This window comes from Hippoglossus hippoglossus, chromosome 13 (genome assembly GCF_009819705.1).
Source record: "Hippoglossus hippoglossus isolate fHipHip1 chromosome 13, fHipHip1.pri, whole genome shotgun sequence".
Taxonomy (NCBI): domain Eukaryota; kingdom Metazoa; phylum Chordata; class Actinopteri; order Pleuronectiformes; family Pleuronectidae; genus Hippoglossus; species Hippoglossus hippoglossus.
In genome coordinates this window covers 13,782,863-13,802,599 of record NC_047163.1, presented here as the reverse complement: position 1 = coordinate 13,802,599, position 19,737 = coordinate 13,782,863, and the positions used below count along the sequence as shown (strand labels likewise).

General features: G+C 39.9%; 2 protein-coding genes across 2 annotated transcripts in view; both read left to right on the top strand.

Moving 5' to 3' along the window:
* Window positions 1-9,623, top strand: part of atm (ATM serine/threonine kinase) — a 30,938-nt gene extending 21,315 nt beyond the window's left edge. The window contains exons 49-63 of the mRNA XM_034603814.1: window positions 795-1,012; window positions 1,526-1,733; window positions 1,901-2,026; window positions 2,131-2,271; window positions 2,851-2,989; window positions 3,117-3,199; window positions 3,565-3,705; window positions 5,134-5,250; window positions 5,365-5,514; window positions 5,655-5,820; window positions 6,682-6,768; window positions 7,001-7,115; window positions 8,060-8,123; window positions 8,261-8,403; window positions 9,029-9,623. Of these exons, the coding sequence (XP_034459705.1) occupies window positions 795-1,012; window positions 1,526-1,733; window positions 1,901-2,026; window positions 2,131-2,271; window positions 2,851-2,989; window positions 3,117-3,199; window positions 3,565-3,705; window positions 5,134-5,250; window positions 5,365-5,514; window positions 5,655-5,820; window positions 6,682-6,768; window positions 7,001-7,115; window positions 8,060-8,123; window positions 8,261-8,403; window positions 9,029-9,209 (2,079 nt within the window). The 3' untranslated portion in view covers window positions 9,210-9,623. The remainder of the gene's footprint in view (window positions 1-794; window positions 1,013-1,525; window positions 1,734-1,900; window positions 2,027-2,130; window positions 2,272-2,850; window positions 2,990-3,116; window positions 3,200-3,564; window positions 3,706-5,133; window positions 5,251-5,364; window positions 5,515-5,654; window positions 5,821-6,681; window positions 6,769-7,000; window positions 7,116-8,059; window positions 8,124-8,260; window positions 8,404-9,028) is intronic.
* A 1,505-nt stretch (window positions 9,624-11,128) lies between these two features.
* LOC117772962 (transmembrane protease serine 2-like) lies at window positions 11,129-19,699 on the top strand. Its single transcript, XM_034604588.1, has 13 exons — window positions 11,129-11,196; window positions 11,446-11,593; window positions 11,967-12,059; window positions 12,170-12,283; window positions 13,141-13,270; window positions 13,376-13,486; window positions 13,575-13,618; window positions 14,183-14,345; window positions 14,424-14,596; window positions 15,664-15,765; window positions 16,390-16,526; window positions 18,383-18,535; window positions 19,189-19,699. The coding sequence occupies exons 1-13, from the start codon at window positions 11,182-11,184 to the stop codon at window positions 19,204-19,206; spliced, it is 1,401 nt and encodes a 466-aa protein (XP_034460479.1). The 5' UTR covers window positions 11,129-11,181; the 3' UTR covers window positions 19,207-19,699.
* The last annotated feature ends 38 nt before the right edge of the window (window positions 19,700-19,737 follow it).

Sequence of the window (19,737 nt, the reverse complement as noted above, 5' to 3'; positions counted from 1 at the left end):
TTGCCACCCAACTTGCTGAATTAAATCATACTGCCTTGTGCTGATGTTTCTTGTGCTGTGCTCATGTTTGTGCTTCAATACATCTTGTAGTTACGGTCCTATATTCTTAAATATATCTATGTTTATTTTATATTTTAGTTTTGTGTGCTTTTTTTTTTTGTTATAGTCCGACTGATGGGAGGCCAATGTTGATATCAATAATTTGGTCTAATATATATCTGGGTATAATATATATCTATTATATATATATATATATATATATATATATATATATATATATATATATATATATATATATATATATATATATATATATATAAGTCAGAATCTTGCCAATTATTCCTTAAATGTCGTTTTCAAACCCTTCTGACAAGGAAATGTAATTGATTTTGAACAGTTTAAGCATTAACTTTATTTTGAATAGTTATAGATAAAATGAAAACATGACTACAACCAAATATATCAAACTTGAATTAAGAAAATATACACTTTTTCAACATAAAAAATGTAAACATGAATGCAAACCTTCTGTAAAATATAAGTTTAACAAATATAAACAAACTTAAAACTGAAACAACAAACATAAAACTGATAAATCAGTCAGGCTCTAGGTTATGCTTTATTTAAATGTATGCTTTTGGTCTTGATAATATTTTAACAACAGTTAAATGAATATGTATTTTTTACACAATTAATCTTAATATATCAGTTGTCTGTTTTTTTGTAACTTAAAATGAATGTTGTGAGAGTCTGTCTGTCTGTTAGTAAAATAAGTGTCTACTGTGCCCCCCCAGGCAGTGGAGGTGATCGAGGGGGAGTCGGGGGTGCAGGACTCCAGGCTGCAGAGTCAGCGGACTGAGGCCTTCTTGTCTCTGGCCCGCTTCTCTGACGCTCAGTACCAGAGCATCAACAAATACATGACCTCCTCTGAGTTTGAGAACAAGCAGGCGCTGCTGGAGAAGGCCAAACAGGAAGTGGACTTGATGAAGGAGCGGAAAGTGACCTCCAACAGGTCTGCATGCCGTTCATGTCTGATGTATTCTTTTTTCAGGTTGTCCATATGTACAAAAACATGTGGGTTGGTCCCATTCTTGTGAACAAGATATCTCATGAACACCTTGAGGGAATTAAAGATGGTACAAATGTTAAGTTGAAATCAAGGAGAGACAAATTAGAATTTGGTGGTCAAAGGTCAGGGTCACTGTGACCTTAGAAAACATGTTTTTGGTCTTTCGAACATAATATCTCAAGAATGCCGTGTGGGAATTTCTTCAAATTTGGTACAAATGTTCACTTAGACTCACGGATTAACTGATTAGATTTGGGTGGTCAAAGGTCACAGTGACCTCGTATTATTGCAAACATAATATGTCAGGAACACCAGCGACTACAACTGCTCTGGTTGGCAGAGGCATATAACCACAGGGGCAGTAATTCTAGTTTTCACTTTTAAATTGCATTTTCTAAAATGTATCGAGGACAAATATGGATCTGTTCCTCCTTGCCCGTCACTCTGACTTTGCAGGTACACTACAAAGGTGCAGAGGGAGCTGAGTTTGGATGTGAAGGCCCTGTCCAACCTTAAGGCAGACAGACAGCGCTTCCTGTGTAAGGCGGTGGAGAATTACATTCAGTGTCTGAAGCAGGGTGAGGAGCATGACACCTGGGTGTTCCGCCTGGCTTCACTCTGGTTGGAGAACGATGACGTTAGTGCTGTAAATGACATGATGAAGGTTAGTAAAAGTAATATTTGTCCATTCCAGTCTTTTGAGTGCGACGTTTAAGGCACATAAACACACACCTGGTTCTGAGAGTAATTTGGAATGAAAGCTACTTGGTTGCATTTAAGACGAGAGCGACTTTAGCCTTCTCACAGCGCTCCCATTGTTTTGTGTTTCAGAAAGGGGTGAAGCAGATCCCCTCCTACAAGTTCCTGCCTCTCATGTATCAGCTGGCTGCACGCATGGGAACCAAGATGGCAACAAGCATCACGGAGGATACGGGCTTCCATGATGTCCTCACTGATGTAATGCAACATGCTACTGTACATAATTACAGCAGTAAAACTGTTTTCTAGCTTTAAGTGCAGCGTTTGAATATATTCCCCCGCTTCCTTATCTCTCCTCACAGCTGATCTGCCGAGCGTCTCTTGAGCATCCTCACCACACGCTCTTCATCATCTTCGCTCTCGTGAACGCCAACAAAGACGAGCACTTCTGCAGGCCCCGGCAGTCGAGAAACGCTCCGAGGCAGACGCCGCCTCTCGATGTGGTGAGACTTTCATTAAATAAAACTTAGAGATACTTATCAGAGATTTCATATAACATGATTCTCGCTTTCATTTACAGCTTGAATAGTACACATGTTTATCAGAGAATATTTTTCCCAAAGCGTATAAAAGCTTTGAACTGTTTTCCCCATCTGCTTGAGTATCAATTTATTGTATAACCATATATATATTTAATAAAGACACAATTTTATTGCTGGAATTGGAATCTCTTCTGACCTTAATTAGAAATATTGTCACCATTTAAAATATACTTTTGCCAAGTGTGATTTTATAGATTGTAAGACTCCTATTGACTGGCAGGCTCTTTACAGTGTCTCTTATTTCAGGATATTTCCCCCTGTGACCCTCAAAGGAGAAGCACTACAGATAGATAGATGGATAGATACTGTTTTATGTATCCATTAGTCTTATTCTACAGTAGTTTCATGATATACCAATGTTATTAGTTTCAAAATAGAAAGATCAACCTCGTCCTGCAGCCACCTGTCTACTGAGCTTCTCTGTGGATCTCTTTAAACACCAGCAGTTCTGTTTTAACAAGTGAAGTCTTTCTGGTGCAGGAGCGTTCAGACGTGGCCCTGAAGATTATCACCGCCATCAGGAAAAAGAGAGGTGAGATGATCCGAGGGATCGAGCGTCTGTGTGACGCCTACATCACTCTGGCCTACATGGACGCTAGCAAGCACAAGAATGAGAAGAGTAGGTACATGGAGCATGGTGTGTTACACACAGTTTGAACCATCATGAACAATAATCACATTTTGGACAAGGATACACTGATGTGAAAGTAGATGTCAAACCATTTTGCTGTTATTGTTAATTATAGAGGCGATTCCCATCCCTGCTGATCAGCCCATCATGCAAATCAAAGACCTGGATGAGGTTGTCATCCCCACAATGGAGATTAAGGTAAAAACTATGAGAGATTATTATCTATCATCTTTCATTATCCCAAACAGTCTTTGTTTTTCTTGAAGAGGGTATCAAGGTGTAGTCTCCCTCAGCACAATTGAAAATGACCAGATGTTATTTAAGTAGAGGATTGGCTTGATTTGATTGCCCCCTTGGATTTTCTTAATTTGATATTGCTGTTATGTAGCCTATACATGCTTGTATATAGCACCCAAAAAAGAATATGTGTCACAATCAATGATCACTAGTTCTGTAACTGTCCCACATTTTTGAGAGCAACCAGGAATCCGGAAATAATCCACACTAATGATGACAACAAGTTGTGTTGTATGATAACAAGAGTTGTTTCAATGTGTGAATAGGTGGATCCAACTGGTTGCTATGACAACCTGGTGACAATCAGGTCCTTCACACCTCACTATCACCTGGCCGGTGGAGTCAACCTGCCCAAGATCATTGACTGTGTCGGCTCTGATGGCAAGAGCAGGAGACAATTGGTCAAGGTGTGTGTATGTGTGTGTGTATATGCTTGTACTTGTACAAGTATTTGGTTTTAGACATTTAGTTGTGATCGTTAACGTTGGGGAAAGGGGTAAGGGAATACATTATGCGTTATACATTATACTGAGTGTTCTCAGTAAGATAGAATTACGTGGTTCTGTTTGCGTGTGGGTTTATGTTTGAGCTCATCTGTCTTTTGTGTTAGAAGCATGTTTTTTGTTCAGGCATGTGTAAAGACATTTTCTTTTCTGTCATAAAATAAATGTGTGTGTGTGTGTGTGTGTGTGTGTGTGTGTGTGTGTGTGTGTGTGTGTGTGTGTGTGTGTGTGTGTGTGTGTGTGTGTGTGTGTGTGTGTGTGTGTGTGTGTGTGTGTGTGTGTGCTGTACGTAATACACCAATGGTTCTTTGAAGCATTAGCTGCTGTCATGTGAGATTAAACTCTGACCAGCTCTGATGAGAAGCTGCTCACTTCAAACCTTGGTTCTTTTCATCTCAGTTTGGCTGTTGCTAATGATTAATCCCGTCTTTGTACCAGGACAAATACACAGTTTGCTGGATCACAAACATTCTTCACAGGATAGTGTGTGTTTGTGCGTGTGTGTGTGAGCTCATGTTTGTGTTTGCGAGTACTTGAAGGCTAATTATTCACCACACAGACACTTTGGAGAGTCATGGTGAAATAACAGTTTTAGCTATTTTGCTTATTTTTTTTCTTTTCTTTTCTTCAACGTATTCACAATGTGAAAAACACAAACTGTCAATAAACACAAATTAAACCGACAAAAAGACACATAAATACATTTAAAAGAAAGAGACATTAGAAATAATTATAATTTTAGGTACACCTTGAACATATGTCTTTGGCCCGGAATATCGAGGGAAATGCTTTGTTTGTAAAGCTCATCTAACTTTAAAAAACAGTCACGTTATCACTAAATAAATAAATTTAGTTTCTTAAAACTTCTTTTTTTACAGATACAGTTGTTCACATGCTGTAAAATCAACTACTAAGGGAGACCAATGTAGAACTGAAAACTTGTCAACAAACTCTCGCAGTCAGTATTAATCGCAGTCAGCTTGACTGTGGGAGAGACCCAGAGATCCAGTCTCTGTCTGTAGTTTGTGAGAAAGGTGGTATAGCGTCACTTTATTATCTACCAGACAACAACACCTTATCTTCAATTATGGGGAAATTAATGTAATTCTGGGACTATGATGTTCCTTCATATCTGTTGTACTTGACATACGTCTTGAATTTCATTCATTATGGTCTTAACTCTTTGAAACCTGCAGAAACCCTGTAGGTATGAAAACAATTCAAATTAAATCTCTTGTAACATTCGTAAAATACTGAATTCAGCTGAGGCTCAAATTGAGCCTCTCCATGTTCCTGGGTGCTGTAATTAACTTGCCCTCTCGTTGTTACCAGGGCAAGGACGACCTGCGGCAGGATGCGGTGATGCAGCAGGTATTCAGCATGTGCTCCATGCTGCTGCAGCGCAACTCAGACACTCGCAAGAGGAAGCTGAACATCAGGCGATACAAGGTTCCACTTTAAACCTTTATTTGACATTCAAAGAGAAGAATAAATCAGAATCTAATGCATATTAATATTGCAATGTTAATATTAAATTGAATTGCATTTGTACTTAATTCTCAGGTGGTGCCGTTCTCGCAGTGCAGTGGCGTGTTAGAGTGGTGCTCAGGCACCGTTCCCATCGCGGAGTTTCTGGTGGATCTTAATAAAGGAGCCCACAAACGCTTCCAACCCCGAGACTGGAACAACTCAACCTGCCGCGAGAGGATGATGGTACTGACTCAGTGATATGTAATTCAATGTTACTTACTGAATTAGTTTCTAAGAAACCACAGGTGTCTGTACATCTGCGAAGTGTGAAGTGAAAAATGTTATGATTGAAAGCAAAACTAACTTCTGTCGTGGCACCGCAGGCTGCTCAGAGACTCGGATTTGATGAGAAGCTCCAGGCCTTCACTGAGGTGTGCAAGAACTTCAGGCCGGTCTTCAGGTATTTCTGCATGGAACGATTCCTGGATCCAGCGGATTGGATGGAGAAACGTCTGGCTTACACCCGCAGCGTGGCGACCTCCTCTATAGGTACATTGTGCTCACCTCCGTTCATGTGCTATGAATGCAATATGTTACACACAAATGCATATCACCGTGTGTCAGTCCTATCTTGATATGATTGGGTCGAAATGAAATCTTTGGTTTGACAGCCTGAGGAAGGATGTTTGTTGAAGCAGTAAAAATGTGGAGGCAGGTCTGCTGAGTCAGACAATAAGAACAATATGTTAAGCACCTTGTATTGCAACCCTGCACAAAAAGCACCATACAAATGAAGTCTGATATGATTTGACTGGAATAAGCATTTTTTTCTCCCGTAAATTAGAAATTAAAGGTTCATTTTGCACCAGGCTGCTTCTTAAGCCATGTTCTCAAACCGAGTACAGACAAATGGAAAATTTGTTATGGTTTTAAATTTAGTGTAAGTTATGACTTAAGACCCTTTTTCCACTGGTCAAAAAACCACTAACATCTGGCTTTTTTCTGCTATGGGAATAGATAGAATTTGCATCACACCCAGGTGGAATTACACTGCGGTAGACACAGGTTTTTATCGGCTCTGGCCTCAGTCAGCAGTGATGGAAACGAGAAACGCGTGTGAACGAGCTTATTCTGCAAGACAGTGAGGTGAGAGAGTGCCTCGGTTTTCGGTGCATTCATGGCATCAAACTCGATGCACTAGGGAAAAAAACACCAAGGCAAACACCTCTACAGGCAATGGGAAAGGAGTCAATAACCTTTTTTAAGCAAGTTTAAAAAACCTGCATAAAGCTGCTACTTTTGGTGCAAAAGAGGTATAAATTATGTGGCGAAGCTAAAAGTTATTCATTTTCATCGTGGTGGCCTGAAATGGTGGATATCTCTATCGACTTTTCTCTGTTGCTCCTGCAGTTGGCTACTTCGTGGGTCTGGGCGACAGACACAACAACAACATCCTGATTGACGAGCAGACGGCTGAACTGGTTCACATCGATTTAGGTTCAATTTATTCTCATTTCTCTCATTTATACAAACAGAAAAAACTCGACCTTTGGTTTGAAGAAGTTGATGCTGTGTAAACAGTGGCTGAATGGGTCTGTGATCAAGCAACATGAATACAGGCCTCACAGGAGAGCTGTTCTACATCAGGAGATCAGAGTTCATATTGGATTTAAACAGCTAATCATCATTCCATGAGTATATTGAGACATTTCGTGCTTGTTCCGTGCAGGTGTGGCCTTTGAGCAGGGGAAGATCCTCCCCACACCAGAGACCGTCCCCTTCAGACTCACCAGAGACATCGTGGACGGGATGGGCATCACTGGGGTGGAGGGAGTTTTCAGGAGGTGAGCAGGAAACAGGGACGAGGTTGGGATTGTGTGGCGATGGGAAATATCTCATCAAATATTTATCAACCAAGACGAACAGGAAATCAAGCCTGAGAATGCTGTTATTTTCCATCAGTTGTCATTTGTGTTAAGTTTCATTTGCAAGGAAAGTTTTGATCAAAAATACCAACATCCACTCTTCTGCCCCTAGATGCTGTCTACCATTCAGCCATACGATTTATTACAGGAGACATCCTGTAATAGCATGGCATTTAATTCACGTTTTGTATTTAATTGTAATATTTATTACCAGTCCTATTAGTATTAATTAGTCCTATTGTGTTTAAGGATGTATATGTCCATTCAAATAGTTTGTTCCATGTGTTATTGATGAACTAATGTACTCAGGTCTCCCTTTAAAATTAGATCTAGATCTCAATGGGACTTACCTGTTTTAAATAGAGGTTAAATATATATTTTACTTTAGTACATTAATTACTATGGAAAATATACGTTATAGTTTATATAGAGTCAATATGAACTTGCAGGACATTTGAAGACTTGATGACACTCAGTAGTGTGCATACCTCCGCCAAGACCCAATTGTCCCAAATCAATCAAGCTGCACCAAATTGTACACACTCATAGATAAGATCAAGAACCACAAATCATACCCTTTCTCGCAATGTTAAAGAGTGATAACATTTTCCTGACCCATATTAAATCCTTTCATCAGGTTTCATGGTAATCTGTCCAGTAGTTATTTGCGTAATTTCACTTATAAACAAACAACCAACAAATGGACAGGGGTGAAAACTAAAACCTCATTGGTGGAAGTAATGTCTATATATCAGAAGCCACAAAGATTTGTAAATGGAAATGTCCGTAAAAGGCATCAAAACAGTACCTAGAAGGTCGTATTTTGTCTTTATGAGCTGATCTTCACCTGTTTCCCTGCTCAGATGTTGTGAGAAGACGATAGAGGTGATGAGGAGCTCTCAAGAAGCTCTGGTGACCATTGTCCAGGTGAGAATGTGGGACAACCCACACACACGCACACAAACGCTTCTCAGCTGTTCTTAAATGCCATGTTCTCCTTCCATGAACTTCCTGTTAAGCCTTTGCATGTTTCATGTTCATGCTTTGGTTCACGTGTGAAACAGGTGCTGCTGTACGACCCTTTGTTCGACTGGACCATGAACCCTCTGAAGGCGTTCTACCTGCAGCACGACGAGCAGCAGGAGCTCAACGCCACGCTGACCTCCACCATGGGCGGAGACGACATAGACAACCACCGTAAATCCAGGTGATCTTGCAGATCATTATGTCTGTGTGTCTATGTATAAGTGTGTGTGTCTGGACAATTGATTGAAGGTCATGTCCCACTGATCAAATTGTGATGGGAATATTGATTGAGTATGGATTTTCTGTGTGAAAATCAATGTAGTTTATGTTCTGTTTTTTGTGGTTTTTATGTTCATGAGTTCACCCTTAAGTTTTAAGTTTAAAGGTGATGTAGCCACAATGACTGTTGAGAGACAAAAGCAATGTCTCAGTCCTCTTACTCCATGACAACTCGCCACAGTATTGAACTTATCGTTTGTCCAAATCGCACCAACTTCAACACTGCGCTTCCTTGGGCCCTTAACAATACACATGTTAAGTGAAGCTCATAAGATGAACAGTTCTTTAGACGTGTGAGCCACAGACAGACACAGATTCTCTGGAATGTGTTATTAGATAGAGCCTGGAAGGGAGGGGCCGTTACAGATAGACACAACTGGCGATGATCTCCCAGACAATCGTACATATAAATACACAAGAAAACAGTTTTACTGGGAGTCAAGTCAAGCTGATCTGAGTTAATCTTCACATAAGTTGGTTGTGCTGTTTCAGTCTGGGCCAAACCTCATCCCCTCTCTCTCTTGCAGTGACAGTCAGAGCTTCAACAAGGTGGCTGAGCGCGTGCTGCTGCGGCTGCAGGAGAAGCTGAAGGGCGTGGAGGAGGGCACGGTGCTCACTGTCGGGGGGCAGGTCAACCTGCTCATCCAACAGGCCATGGATCCCAAAAACCTCAGCAGACTGTTCCCTGGATGGCAAGCCTGGGTGTAGACCTGAGAGAAGGTACACACTCCTGCCTCGACCAGTGAGGGGGCTGGGGGGGGGTAGTATAAAGTCGTTTTCAAAAGTGTCGTAGATGCTGCTTTTCTCCAATTCTTTCATTCTTATGAAACTTGAGACAAGTTCCAGAGAAACACTAACTCTGCATTTTCTTTTTGAATCCTCACTTTCCGCAAACTATCGCACTTTAACAGAAAAGGTTTCAAATTCTGAAATTTTATCAATAAAACAAAAAAAAGCTGCAGTGTCCTGATTTGCTCAGACTCCATCTCTCTCTCTCTCTCTCTCTCTGTTTTACCCAGTTGAATGTATTTGTTTTCAAATTGTTCACCGATGTATGAAATGATTTATCATCACATATGTATGTATGATATGCCTTTTAAATAAACTGCACTTGAAACACCATTAAATTCCTTCATCGATCAGGGATTAGTTTAGGTTCAGCTGTTTGTTCGCCCAGAGTTTGTTTCTTTTACTTTTTCGATTAATGAATATGTTTTTCTATGTGGGTCATAGTTAAAGTACAAAAGTACTAACTGCTCAGTTCTAACAGCTTCCATCAAGTTTTCAGATTTTTTTAATTGATTTTTAAATGTGCTAACAATCCAGCTGTTCTCTGTTCATATGACACAAAGACGAACATTCTGCCTCCACCGGGGGGGAACGATATATGAAGGGTTGCACTGTGCAAGAAAACCACTTTCAGTCACTAATCTATTTCAGTAATAGGAACATCCATCCATTATCTATACTGCTTATCCATGGAGGGTCTCAGGGGCCTGCATGGAGCCAATCCCAGCCCAAACAACAAACAACCTGTCACTCTCACATTCACACCGACGGTCAATTTAGAGTCTCCAATCAACCTAACCCCAATCTGCATGTCTTTGGATTGTAGGAGGAAGCCGGAGAAAACCCAACTTTGCAAATTCCACCCTGTTCGAATCAGGATTTGAACTGGTACTGGTCTTGCTGTGAGACGACAGCGCCAATTGTAATAGGAACACATATTTGGAATTCCCTGCCGATAGAACAAGAAAGTGATCTGAAATCAATAGAGGTTAAACGCTAGCTGAGATAAAACAAACCTTCAATCACTGATCATGCAGCTGTACACATTAGATTTTATATTATCACTTTACTCATTTGATAATGTATTTTTGTCTGAGTGAGGTTAACTCATAATTTTACAATATATTGTATCCCAGGGACAGGGATTGCAAATTTGCCTTGGCTAGAAATTACAGTTACAATGTTTCTCTGTTCTCTGCATTGTCCCTGTCAAACAAATAAGTCAATAAATAACATTTCAATTATTCATTATAAAAGTCAAGGGACAAATTTAACAGAAAAAACATGGGGACATTTTGGTGGGATATTAACGAATCGTACACACATCATACATTTCTAAATGACTTAGAAACAGCCTGAGCAGTAATTAATAACAGATTTATTTACAGATATCACTGTGTCCTCTTCATCTTCTGTCATCCATTAACTCAAGTACTGAAGCTGAATGGGTTTGCCTGTGTATCCACCGTGTGGTGTAGTGCTTTTCCACTGCACACTCAGTATGATGAGTGCTCGGAGTGGAGAGGCTAACACCTGTGAGGTGTTTAGACTCGGCAACAGTCCTCATTGTTCCTGTTGTGTGATCAGGAGGGGGGAACAGACCCGTGCAGATGATGAAGTGATGGGCGTGAGCACGCAGAGACAAACGTGCACGCTCTTTACGTAACCACAGCGGTGTGAGAGCGAGCACGGAGCAGGACGGAGGAGTTCAGACAGATTATATTTGAAACTGTCCAGAGAGTGAAGCTGTGAGTTTATCTTACAGCTTCAATCACTCTCGGAGACTGATCTTATTATTTTCATGCGAGATTGATGCTTGAATGATCCCAGGAAGACGTTTGTTCTTCTGCATCCATCAATGAATTAAAGGATATTGTTGGTTAAACAGAAAATGACGACCAATCCTGTAAGTATGACTTTTTGAATGAGCAACATGCAAGTAGAGTAACTCCTGTTCATTACAGGTTAATCCGGGTTGTAAAATCTAGTATTTTTAGATATGAGTGATCAAAATGTTACTCATTTTGTATTTGAAAACTGAAAGTATTTTTTTCCAGTGCTGTTATCCAGAGTAACTTGAAATGACTTTATTCCAAGTGATTAGGAGCAGCCAGCGATTGAAAAGCTTTATTGTCATAATCATTTCCACTGACAGAATCTGGACTCCGCTCCGTGTTTCACCCATGAGGATGTAGAGTGGGAACTTCCTCCACCCAGCAGATCAGATGTGAAACCCCAGTATGTTCATCGTCTGACCCCAAACCCTCCGCCTGAGATCAGCCGCTCCGCTCCCAACCACAAAAGTACTGAAGTCTCTTTTTCATTACACAGTAGAAACAGTGTTGATGTGGTTTTAATAAAACTGTTCCAACAGAGAGGTTTTGCACAGTCACACACCATGTACATAGCATAGCTTTTCCAGATAAATGTTTTTCTTATTTCATTTACAGTGAGGTTGTGACAATTCTGAGAGAAATCAGTCGTTTTTGAACATTTCAACAAAATGTTAATGGGAACTCCTAACCATAATACTTTTTTTATGTGAGCGATATAAACATTATTAATCAGATATACAGTGTTAATGGTAAAAAAAAAAGGAAACATTTCATTTCTATATTATATACATAAAACAAATAAGATGTGTTTCCAGTCCCAGTGTGTGTTGTGTGTTCTCAGCTGTGAAACAGAGGTGTGTGAAGTTCACTGTGGCTGCTGTCATCTCTCTGCTGCTCCTTCTGCTGGTCACTGGAGTCCTCCTGGCTTATTACTGTGAGTACAGGATTTATCCCTGCTCGTCAATGTACTGCAACATACTTACACACACACACACACACCCACGTTGTACAGTCACACCCATGTTCTTCCTCTGTCCCTCCCAGTTTCCTCGTCGTGTGTGCACGGGTTACAGTGTGGTGATGGGAGCTGTGTGTGGGAGGCTCAGTGGTGTGACGGAGTGAGGGACTGTCCGGCTGGTCAGGATGAAGCCGACTGTGGTAAACAGACTCACCTACGTTGTACATTTATTCTCTTTTACCTGAGTTTTAATATTTATATTATTTTAATCACATTTTATTGATTTTAAAAAAAAATGTTTTTGTATTGTTATAATGCTACAGTGGAGACATGTTCCCAGTGCTCTTACCCTTCGGCCTCCCAGGTCTCCCCTTGTAACAAAGGGTGGCAGAGCCTTTGTTACAAGGGGAGACCTGGGAGGCCGCTACTAGAGCCTCTAAATTATTGAATTCTCTCCCCATTGACAAACAAATTTTCCAACTTCTTTTAAATCCCCTCATTTTATGAAAGCTTTCACAAGTGATTGCCTCTTATTTGCTCTTATTTACACTGACTAATCCTCTTTATGTTATTGTTCTACTTTCTCTGCTCGTGGTCCATTGTTTTAACTGTCAAGCACTTTGTAACATTGTTCAGAAAAGTGCTTTATCAGGATTTTTATTTGTTTTGTCTTATTTCTGGCTCATCTGTCATTTCTGAAGCACTTGGAACTGAACTAACTTGTTTGAAAGGTGTTATACAAATAAAGCAGGATTGATTGATTGATTGATGGATCAAGAGCCAAAATGCAGGATACAAAAACATCAGAAAATCCTGCGATCTGTTCACTCGCCTTCATGTTTACACATCTCTTACAGCTAAAAGAATGTTTTTACTTTAAGTTTTTACAGGAAATCATAGTTTTTTCCTGTTTTTCTTTGAAATCATTAAAAACACTGCCGCTTTCGATAGTGTTTAGTTCCACATAACATAAATCAGAAGTCATCATTTGTGTCTCCTGCCTCTTCATCGACTGTCCTCCTGTAGTACGATGTGAAGTCAGTGTTTGTGTTCTCAGTGAGGCTGCACGGCTCCGGCTTCCTCCTGCAGATTTACTCGCCTCAGACGAAAACCTGGAGGTCCGTCTGTTCTCACGGCTGGAGCGACCTGCAGGGCAGAGCGAGCTGTCGGACCATTGGATACAGCAGGTGAGACGCTCAGGAGCGTTTCACTGGATGTCGACACTAAACCTGCCCTGTGAGGGACTTGTGTGTTTAATTAAAGTTGTAGTCAACTGTGACGTGTATTCACAGGGGCACATATTTGAAATCAGGACAACAGAAGACTGATTCTGATGATGGATTTTTAAAAGTGAAACCTGATTTCCACCCAGAGGTGTTCATACTCCGACAGCTTGAGCACAGGTAAATAAACCGGATGATAAATCAATATCAAAAGACGAATATTAGATTAAGATTAAACTAGTTTGTCTTTTTTCTTTGCCATCTGCAGCGACTCCTGTCCCAGCAACAGTGTAGTAACTTTGCGTTGCACTGGTATGTTCTTACACTTGAATTTATTTCTACAATTTTTCCTAAATTTTCTTTTTATTTTCCTGTTTATTTCTTTTCTGTTCACTTTTACAATACGCCTTCTCACATATTCTACAATTATTGACAATAACTCCTCCATTTCAATTGTCTTTGCTGCTCTCTCCATCTCTATCAGACAATCTCTTATGTATAAGTACTTTACATGGGTTATACGTGTATGGCATTTGTTTTCATTTGTGTTAATAACTTCTACTGCTGAAGGTTATTCTCAATATTGATATTTAGTTTTTTTTCCTCTGTGATACATCCCTTGTCCTTCAGGAACGCCTTCACGTGTCCTTCAGTTGTTTCCTGTTTTCCTATTGTCGACTTCAATATAATTATATTTGTCAATACTTGTGGAGTTGTGCAATGATTTCACCTGTTTTTTATTGCATCTGACATTGTTGTAGTCCAAGTAGCTTTTTAAAAAAGGCCTTGCTGACATGACAAGACTGTACAGTGTGTTCACTCTCCTCCTATTTACACTGTGGTTGTACAGAGTTCTGACCTCTGTCTCGTCCTCAGACTGTGGGAGCAGGGTGAACTCCAGCGGGGCCTCTGGGGGCCAGCAGGCCACCCTTGGGTCCTGGCCCTGGCAGGTCAGTCTGCAGGTCTCCGGCTCCCACCGCTGTGGAGGAGCCATCATCTCCCCCTACTGGATAGTGACAGCAGCACACTGTGTGTCCAGGTAAATCCCCACATTCACAGCAGTGGTTGTGGTCTGATCCAGCCTGAATCTTCTCTCTGCTGATTCTCTTGCACTCAGGAGCTCCAGTCCTGCAGACTGGGCTGTGTACGCTGGAGTAGTGGCTCCATTAGGCTCCCTGTTTAACCCTGCTCGCTCTGTGAGTCGCATCATCGCTCATGAGGGCTACAGCCGCCTCCCTCGCAGGAATGACGTGGCTCTGATGAGGCTCACCGTACCTCTGGACATCTCAGGTGATTCCCATTCACACACACGGGGGAGAAAACACTTTTAACAAATGAACAAACCCAAAACAGTTTTCAAGTTTACAGAACTTACACCAGAATCTGTTTGTGACCAAAATCTAAATAAGGGGTTGTTAGACATTTTGAATAGTTTGTGTATTCATTTATTTATGTCAAATCAGTTTATAAGGCACACCCACTGTATCCAAGACCGTAAATCCAAAACTCAGCAGCCAGACTTCTCATCAAATCTGCTAAAAGAGAGAACATCATTTTATCAGGATTATTTTAGCTTGTCCTCACTGGCCTCTGTTCAATTTTAGAATTGATTTTAAGATTTCATTTCAAGATTTTCCTTTTGATACCATATGTGCCCGGTCGTAACCTGAGGTCCTCCGTGGAGGCCCTGCCAGCCGTCCCACAGTCCCAGCTGAGGAGCAGGGGGGGACCAGGCCTTTTCTGTCAGGGCTCCCACTCTTGTCCCTGAGAGGATCCATCTGGCCACAGAAATTCATTACCTAGAGATTAGAAATTAGAATTCGTAATACACCTCTTTAGAGACCCATTTGCTTTCTCAAGACTTTGAGGCTTAATTAACTTAAACATTTTTATTTTCATTAATTAATTTATATATTTACTTTCTATAGTGTTTTTTATTTTTTTATTTTTACTGTTTTCCCAATCCGTCACATTTTTATTCTTGTATTTGTGCTCTAATGTTGTATAATGAATTTCTTCATTTTTAACGTGTTTTGAAAGGTGATATATAAATGAAGTATATTATTATTATTAATATTTATAAATCCCACATTCATGACACAGTTTTTGTGTAAAGTTATTTAGAGGAGTTGATTTAACTGTATGATCATTTTGTCGGTCGCAGTTTGTGTTGTTGTTCAACTGTATGTTGTCTCTGTTATTAAGTCACACTCGCTGATATAAATGGGGTGAACAATAATAATGTGTAATAATAAGTGGCAACTGACAATGTAAAGACACAGAGACACATTTTAATAAAAAAATATTTTTCCTTTTGCAGACTTATAACCTCAGTCATCTTGTTTTTTTGTCGCTAGGTTCCAGTAACATCAGTCCTGTTTGTCTCCCAAATGTTGGCGTGGACGTCTCTGCTCCTCAGAGCGCCTGGATAACACGGTTTGGTCGCACAGCAGATGGAGGTGAGACAGCTGTGGCCACATGTGGTTTCATCGTGTAGATTGGTGGAAACACACCAACATCAGTGTTCACTGCTGGTCTGTTTTCAGTGCTGCCACTAGATGACAGCAGAGTCTATCATTTTGTTATAATGCATTTATTGGCCTCAAGCGTTTTTTGAACAATATGTTTATTGAGTCTGCAACATAATACAAAGGTACAGAGAACATAACATAAAATAAAATAAATACATATATAAAATGTGCTGAATGCATATTTACAAAGTCCATTATTTAATTTAAGTATATGCTTGCTTATATACATACATACTGAGCAACCTAAGTTAAATCAATTGAAAATAATAATTTAAACCACACACTCAAGAGAATGGACAAAAAAGACACAAAAAAAACATACACGCAATAGATTGTTTTGCTTGTAAAAGGCACAAGTCTAGAAGGATCAGCTAACTGCGTTTTGTTTTATGTCCCTTCGGATAGTTGCCAAGAACAAAGAATGTGTTTCAGTGCGTATGAACAGATTGCCAACATAACTTTAAAGAGTGTGAGTGTTTAAATTAATGATTAAAATGTCTTGTTATTGGACATAAACATGTGACATTTCTGTCTGTCGTCCCACTCTGACAGACTCTCCACAGCTGATGGAGGCTCAGGTCTCCCTCATAGAAACTGCAGAGTGCAACAGCTCCGTCGCCTATAATGGCAGATTATCACCGGACATGTTATGTGCCAGAGAGACGGACGGAGGAGCGGACATGTGCCACGTAAGACAAACGCTTAATGATTTACGTCTTCATCGCTGTTCGCAGGGATGCTGGAAGTCAAAGATGAGCTCAGAGAGATTCTATATAACGTAACATCATGATTAATATAAAACATAATGGTTTTTAAGGTTATTTAAATGACCAGCAACATCTTAGCCTCTATTACCACCAGTGAAATCCTGTCAGGTCACTACTAGCATCCAATTTGGTGCATCTGACAGGCTGCACAGAAAATACAGTAAATATTCTTAGATCAAATGAAATATTATTAAAAATAATTAAATAAAATAAAAAATTAAATTTTAACATTTATATGGTCAAAGACAACAAACAAACCACTGTTTTGGGTGCTAAACCACCTTCAGTCCATCGTTTCTCTCAGTCTTCATCAACTGTGTCCGTTAGTCTCTCCTCAGCAACTGTCTTTAACAGAATTAGGCAAAAACTATTGAACTGATTTCATTGAAACATGGTGGAAGAGTGGGTTATGGGTAATAAAATAAATATTTACCTTCTGGAACAGATGAAGGGGCCGGATCCATCATTTATTTTGTTTTCTTTTGCAGGATAGGGCGCTTCGCCACATATTTGCTCACCGAGTGCCAGACTAGATCTCTTATAGGTCTGAAAATTACATTTCAATACTATAACCAACATAAATAAATAACTAAATGATAAACACTCACATATGATCACATGTTAGGAAGTCTTTGTTAGTTGAATGGTGCAGTGCCAGACAGCTGCTGCACTGTGACTCTGGTCTGCTGCCTCCAGGGTTGATAACGTTTCTATATTAACTGTAAAGTCTTTAAATACACACTCAAGTGATCAGGAGAACAATATATGCTCAGAAACCAGCGCTCACAAAGTGTATGATAACAGAGTTTCAGGTTTTCCTGCACAAATGGATCAGTGACATAAAAAAAGTTCAGTGTCATAAATAATAAATAATTCAAAGCATTTCTCATGCTCTTATGTTACTTGCTCTGAGGCGAATTAAAACAAGACCTGCACTGTGTCGTATACATGGTTTAAATAAACAGTTCCACTCTGCGACTCATAACAGACCATGAAGGTAGAGTCAGAGGCGGCGGCCAACAACAGCATCAACCTCAGAGAATAGTAAAAGTACCAGAATGGTTATTAGGTAACTAAGTGCTGTATATAAACACTCTCCAGGGACAGAGGACAATGAGAGAGGGTTGAGGTGAAGATGTGTTTGGATCAGGATGTAGAATTAAAACACGGATGTGGATGAAAGTAAAGCTGAAGGGGGTTTGTGTATTTGGAGGAAAGAGACATGGAAGCAATATCATAAGAATGTTGTAACAAGGTCTGACATTAAAGGTTCAGTGTGTAAGATTTAGGTGAAAGGGATCTATTGGCAGAAATTCAATATAAAATAATCCTAGCTATGTTGTTGTTAGTGTTTAATCATGTAAATTGTACAAATTGTTGTTTTCTTTAACCTAGAAAGGGCCCTTTATATTTAAATACTTTATATTTACATCAGGAGCGGGTCCTCTCTACGGAGGCCGCCATGTTTTTTACAGTAGCTCAAACTGTACAAACTTAACACCTTTTGAGTTTTTATGACAACTGACGGTTGCCACAGGTTATCTTTCGTGTTTGGAAGGGGAGGGTGAGGTGACGGGTATTCAGCTGCAACATGCAACTTCACCACTAGATGTCACTAAATTCTACACACTGACCCTTTAATGTTTCAATTCCACCACATGTAACACTGACGTCATTGCAAAATCCTTGTTATTGAATGTGTGAATGTTGATGAGTGTTGTGTGTAACTTTCCAGGGTGTGTCGCTTACAAAAAGCATTGTGCTGAACTGGTTTTCAGACTGACAGTGGCGGTCCTCTGGTGGCCCTGAGAGACGGGCTATGGTGGCTCCTAGGGGACAATAATTGGGGGGAGCACTGCACTGAGAGGAACAAACCAGGGGTTTACGGCAATGTCACCTATTTTCTGGACTGGATCTATCGTCAGATGAAGGTAGAAACTCACAAGAGACATTTTTCTTTCTGAAGGGGGATAAATACTGGGACAATGCAGCAGGTCACAGACAGTAAAACTACACACAGATGAGGCTTGTCAGGCCTGTGCTGTGTAAACTAATGTCTGTATGGAAGTATATGTGCAAATATTTGGTAGCAGTGGATTTAATCTGCCTGGAGGAGCAGCCGCAGTGAGACAGTTTCTCCGTCTGGTGCTGAGTCGTACAGCTTGACTGAGGCTGGATGTAATAATATGTACAGTGTGTTTGAATCCCAGCAGGGTGATGACACAAGGTTTAACAGTCTTGTGTGTGTGTGGTTAATCTTATTTATTCAGACGTTATTACAAGTTAAAGGAGTAATCCATGTTTTGACATTATGTTTAATTGGGTTTTTGGCCTCCTTTGCTTTGATGGCAGAGGGAATTGACCATAAACCATGTGAAAACTGAAAAAACGTTTTTTAACAACAAAAATTATATTAAAGATTTCAGAATATAATCATTAAGAAAGTTTTAAAATTTGGCAGTTGTTTGTACAATGACTATTTATTAGCTATAAGCTTACAATATTTTTCATTTACAAAAACGTATGTGTAGGATAATGTTCAGACACAAATACAAAGAAATACAATTTGTTTTTCTGTTTACAGAAGCATCAAGACGACTGATGACAGCCCCAGAGATGAGCAGAGATGTTTGTGTTCAGACACATTTTTTCTTTATTAGGCCCATTTATCACAAACATAACTTATTTCCTTCTTTATTTTTCTGCTGTGTCTACAAAATGTAGATGCAGACTTAGTTTTAGATCAATTATTGTAATACTCTCCATGTTTGTATATTAATGTGAAATATATGTTGTCTTTCAGTCTTTTATAAATATGATTGTCGTGAATGTTGCAGTTTGAGCCAATAAATGGAGATACCGTGCCTCAACACAAGAGGTCACTCCCAAACCCACGTCCAGCTCCTTCCCACTGGTTTGATCCTGAGAAACGTTTAACAAGACAAACATGTTTTGATTTGGTCAGGTTTTCTTTAATTATTATTTACAGCACAAGAACAATTTTGGCACAGAAGCAAAAAAAAACCCCACTCATAAATAATTCAACATTCAGAGATTCAAGTGTACCTTCAATTTGAGCCGTTTGAACTTTTGGTCGACACCCGGGAGCAAAAGGCGGTGGTTTCAGATTGAT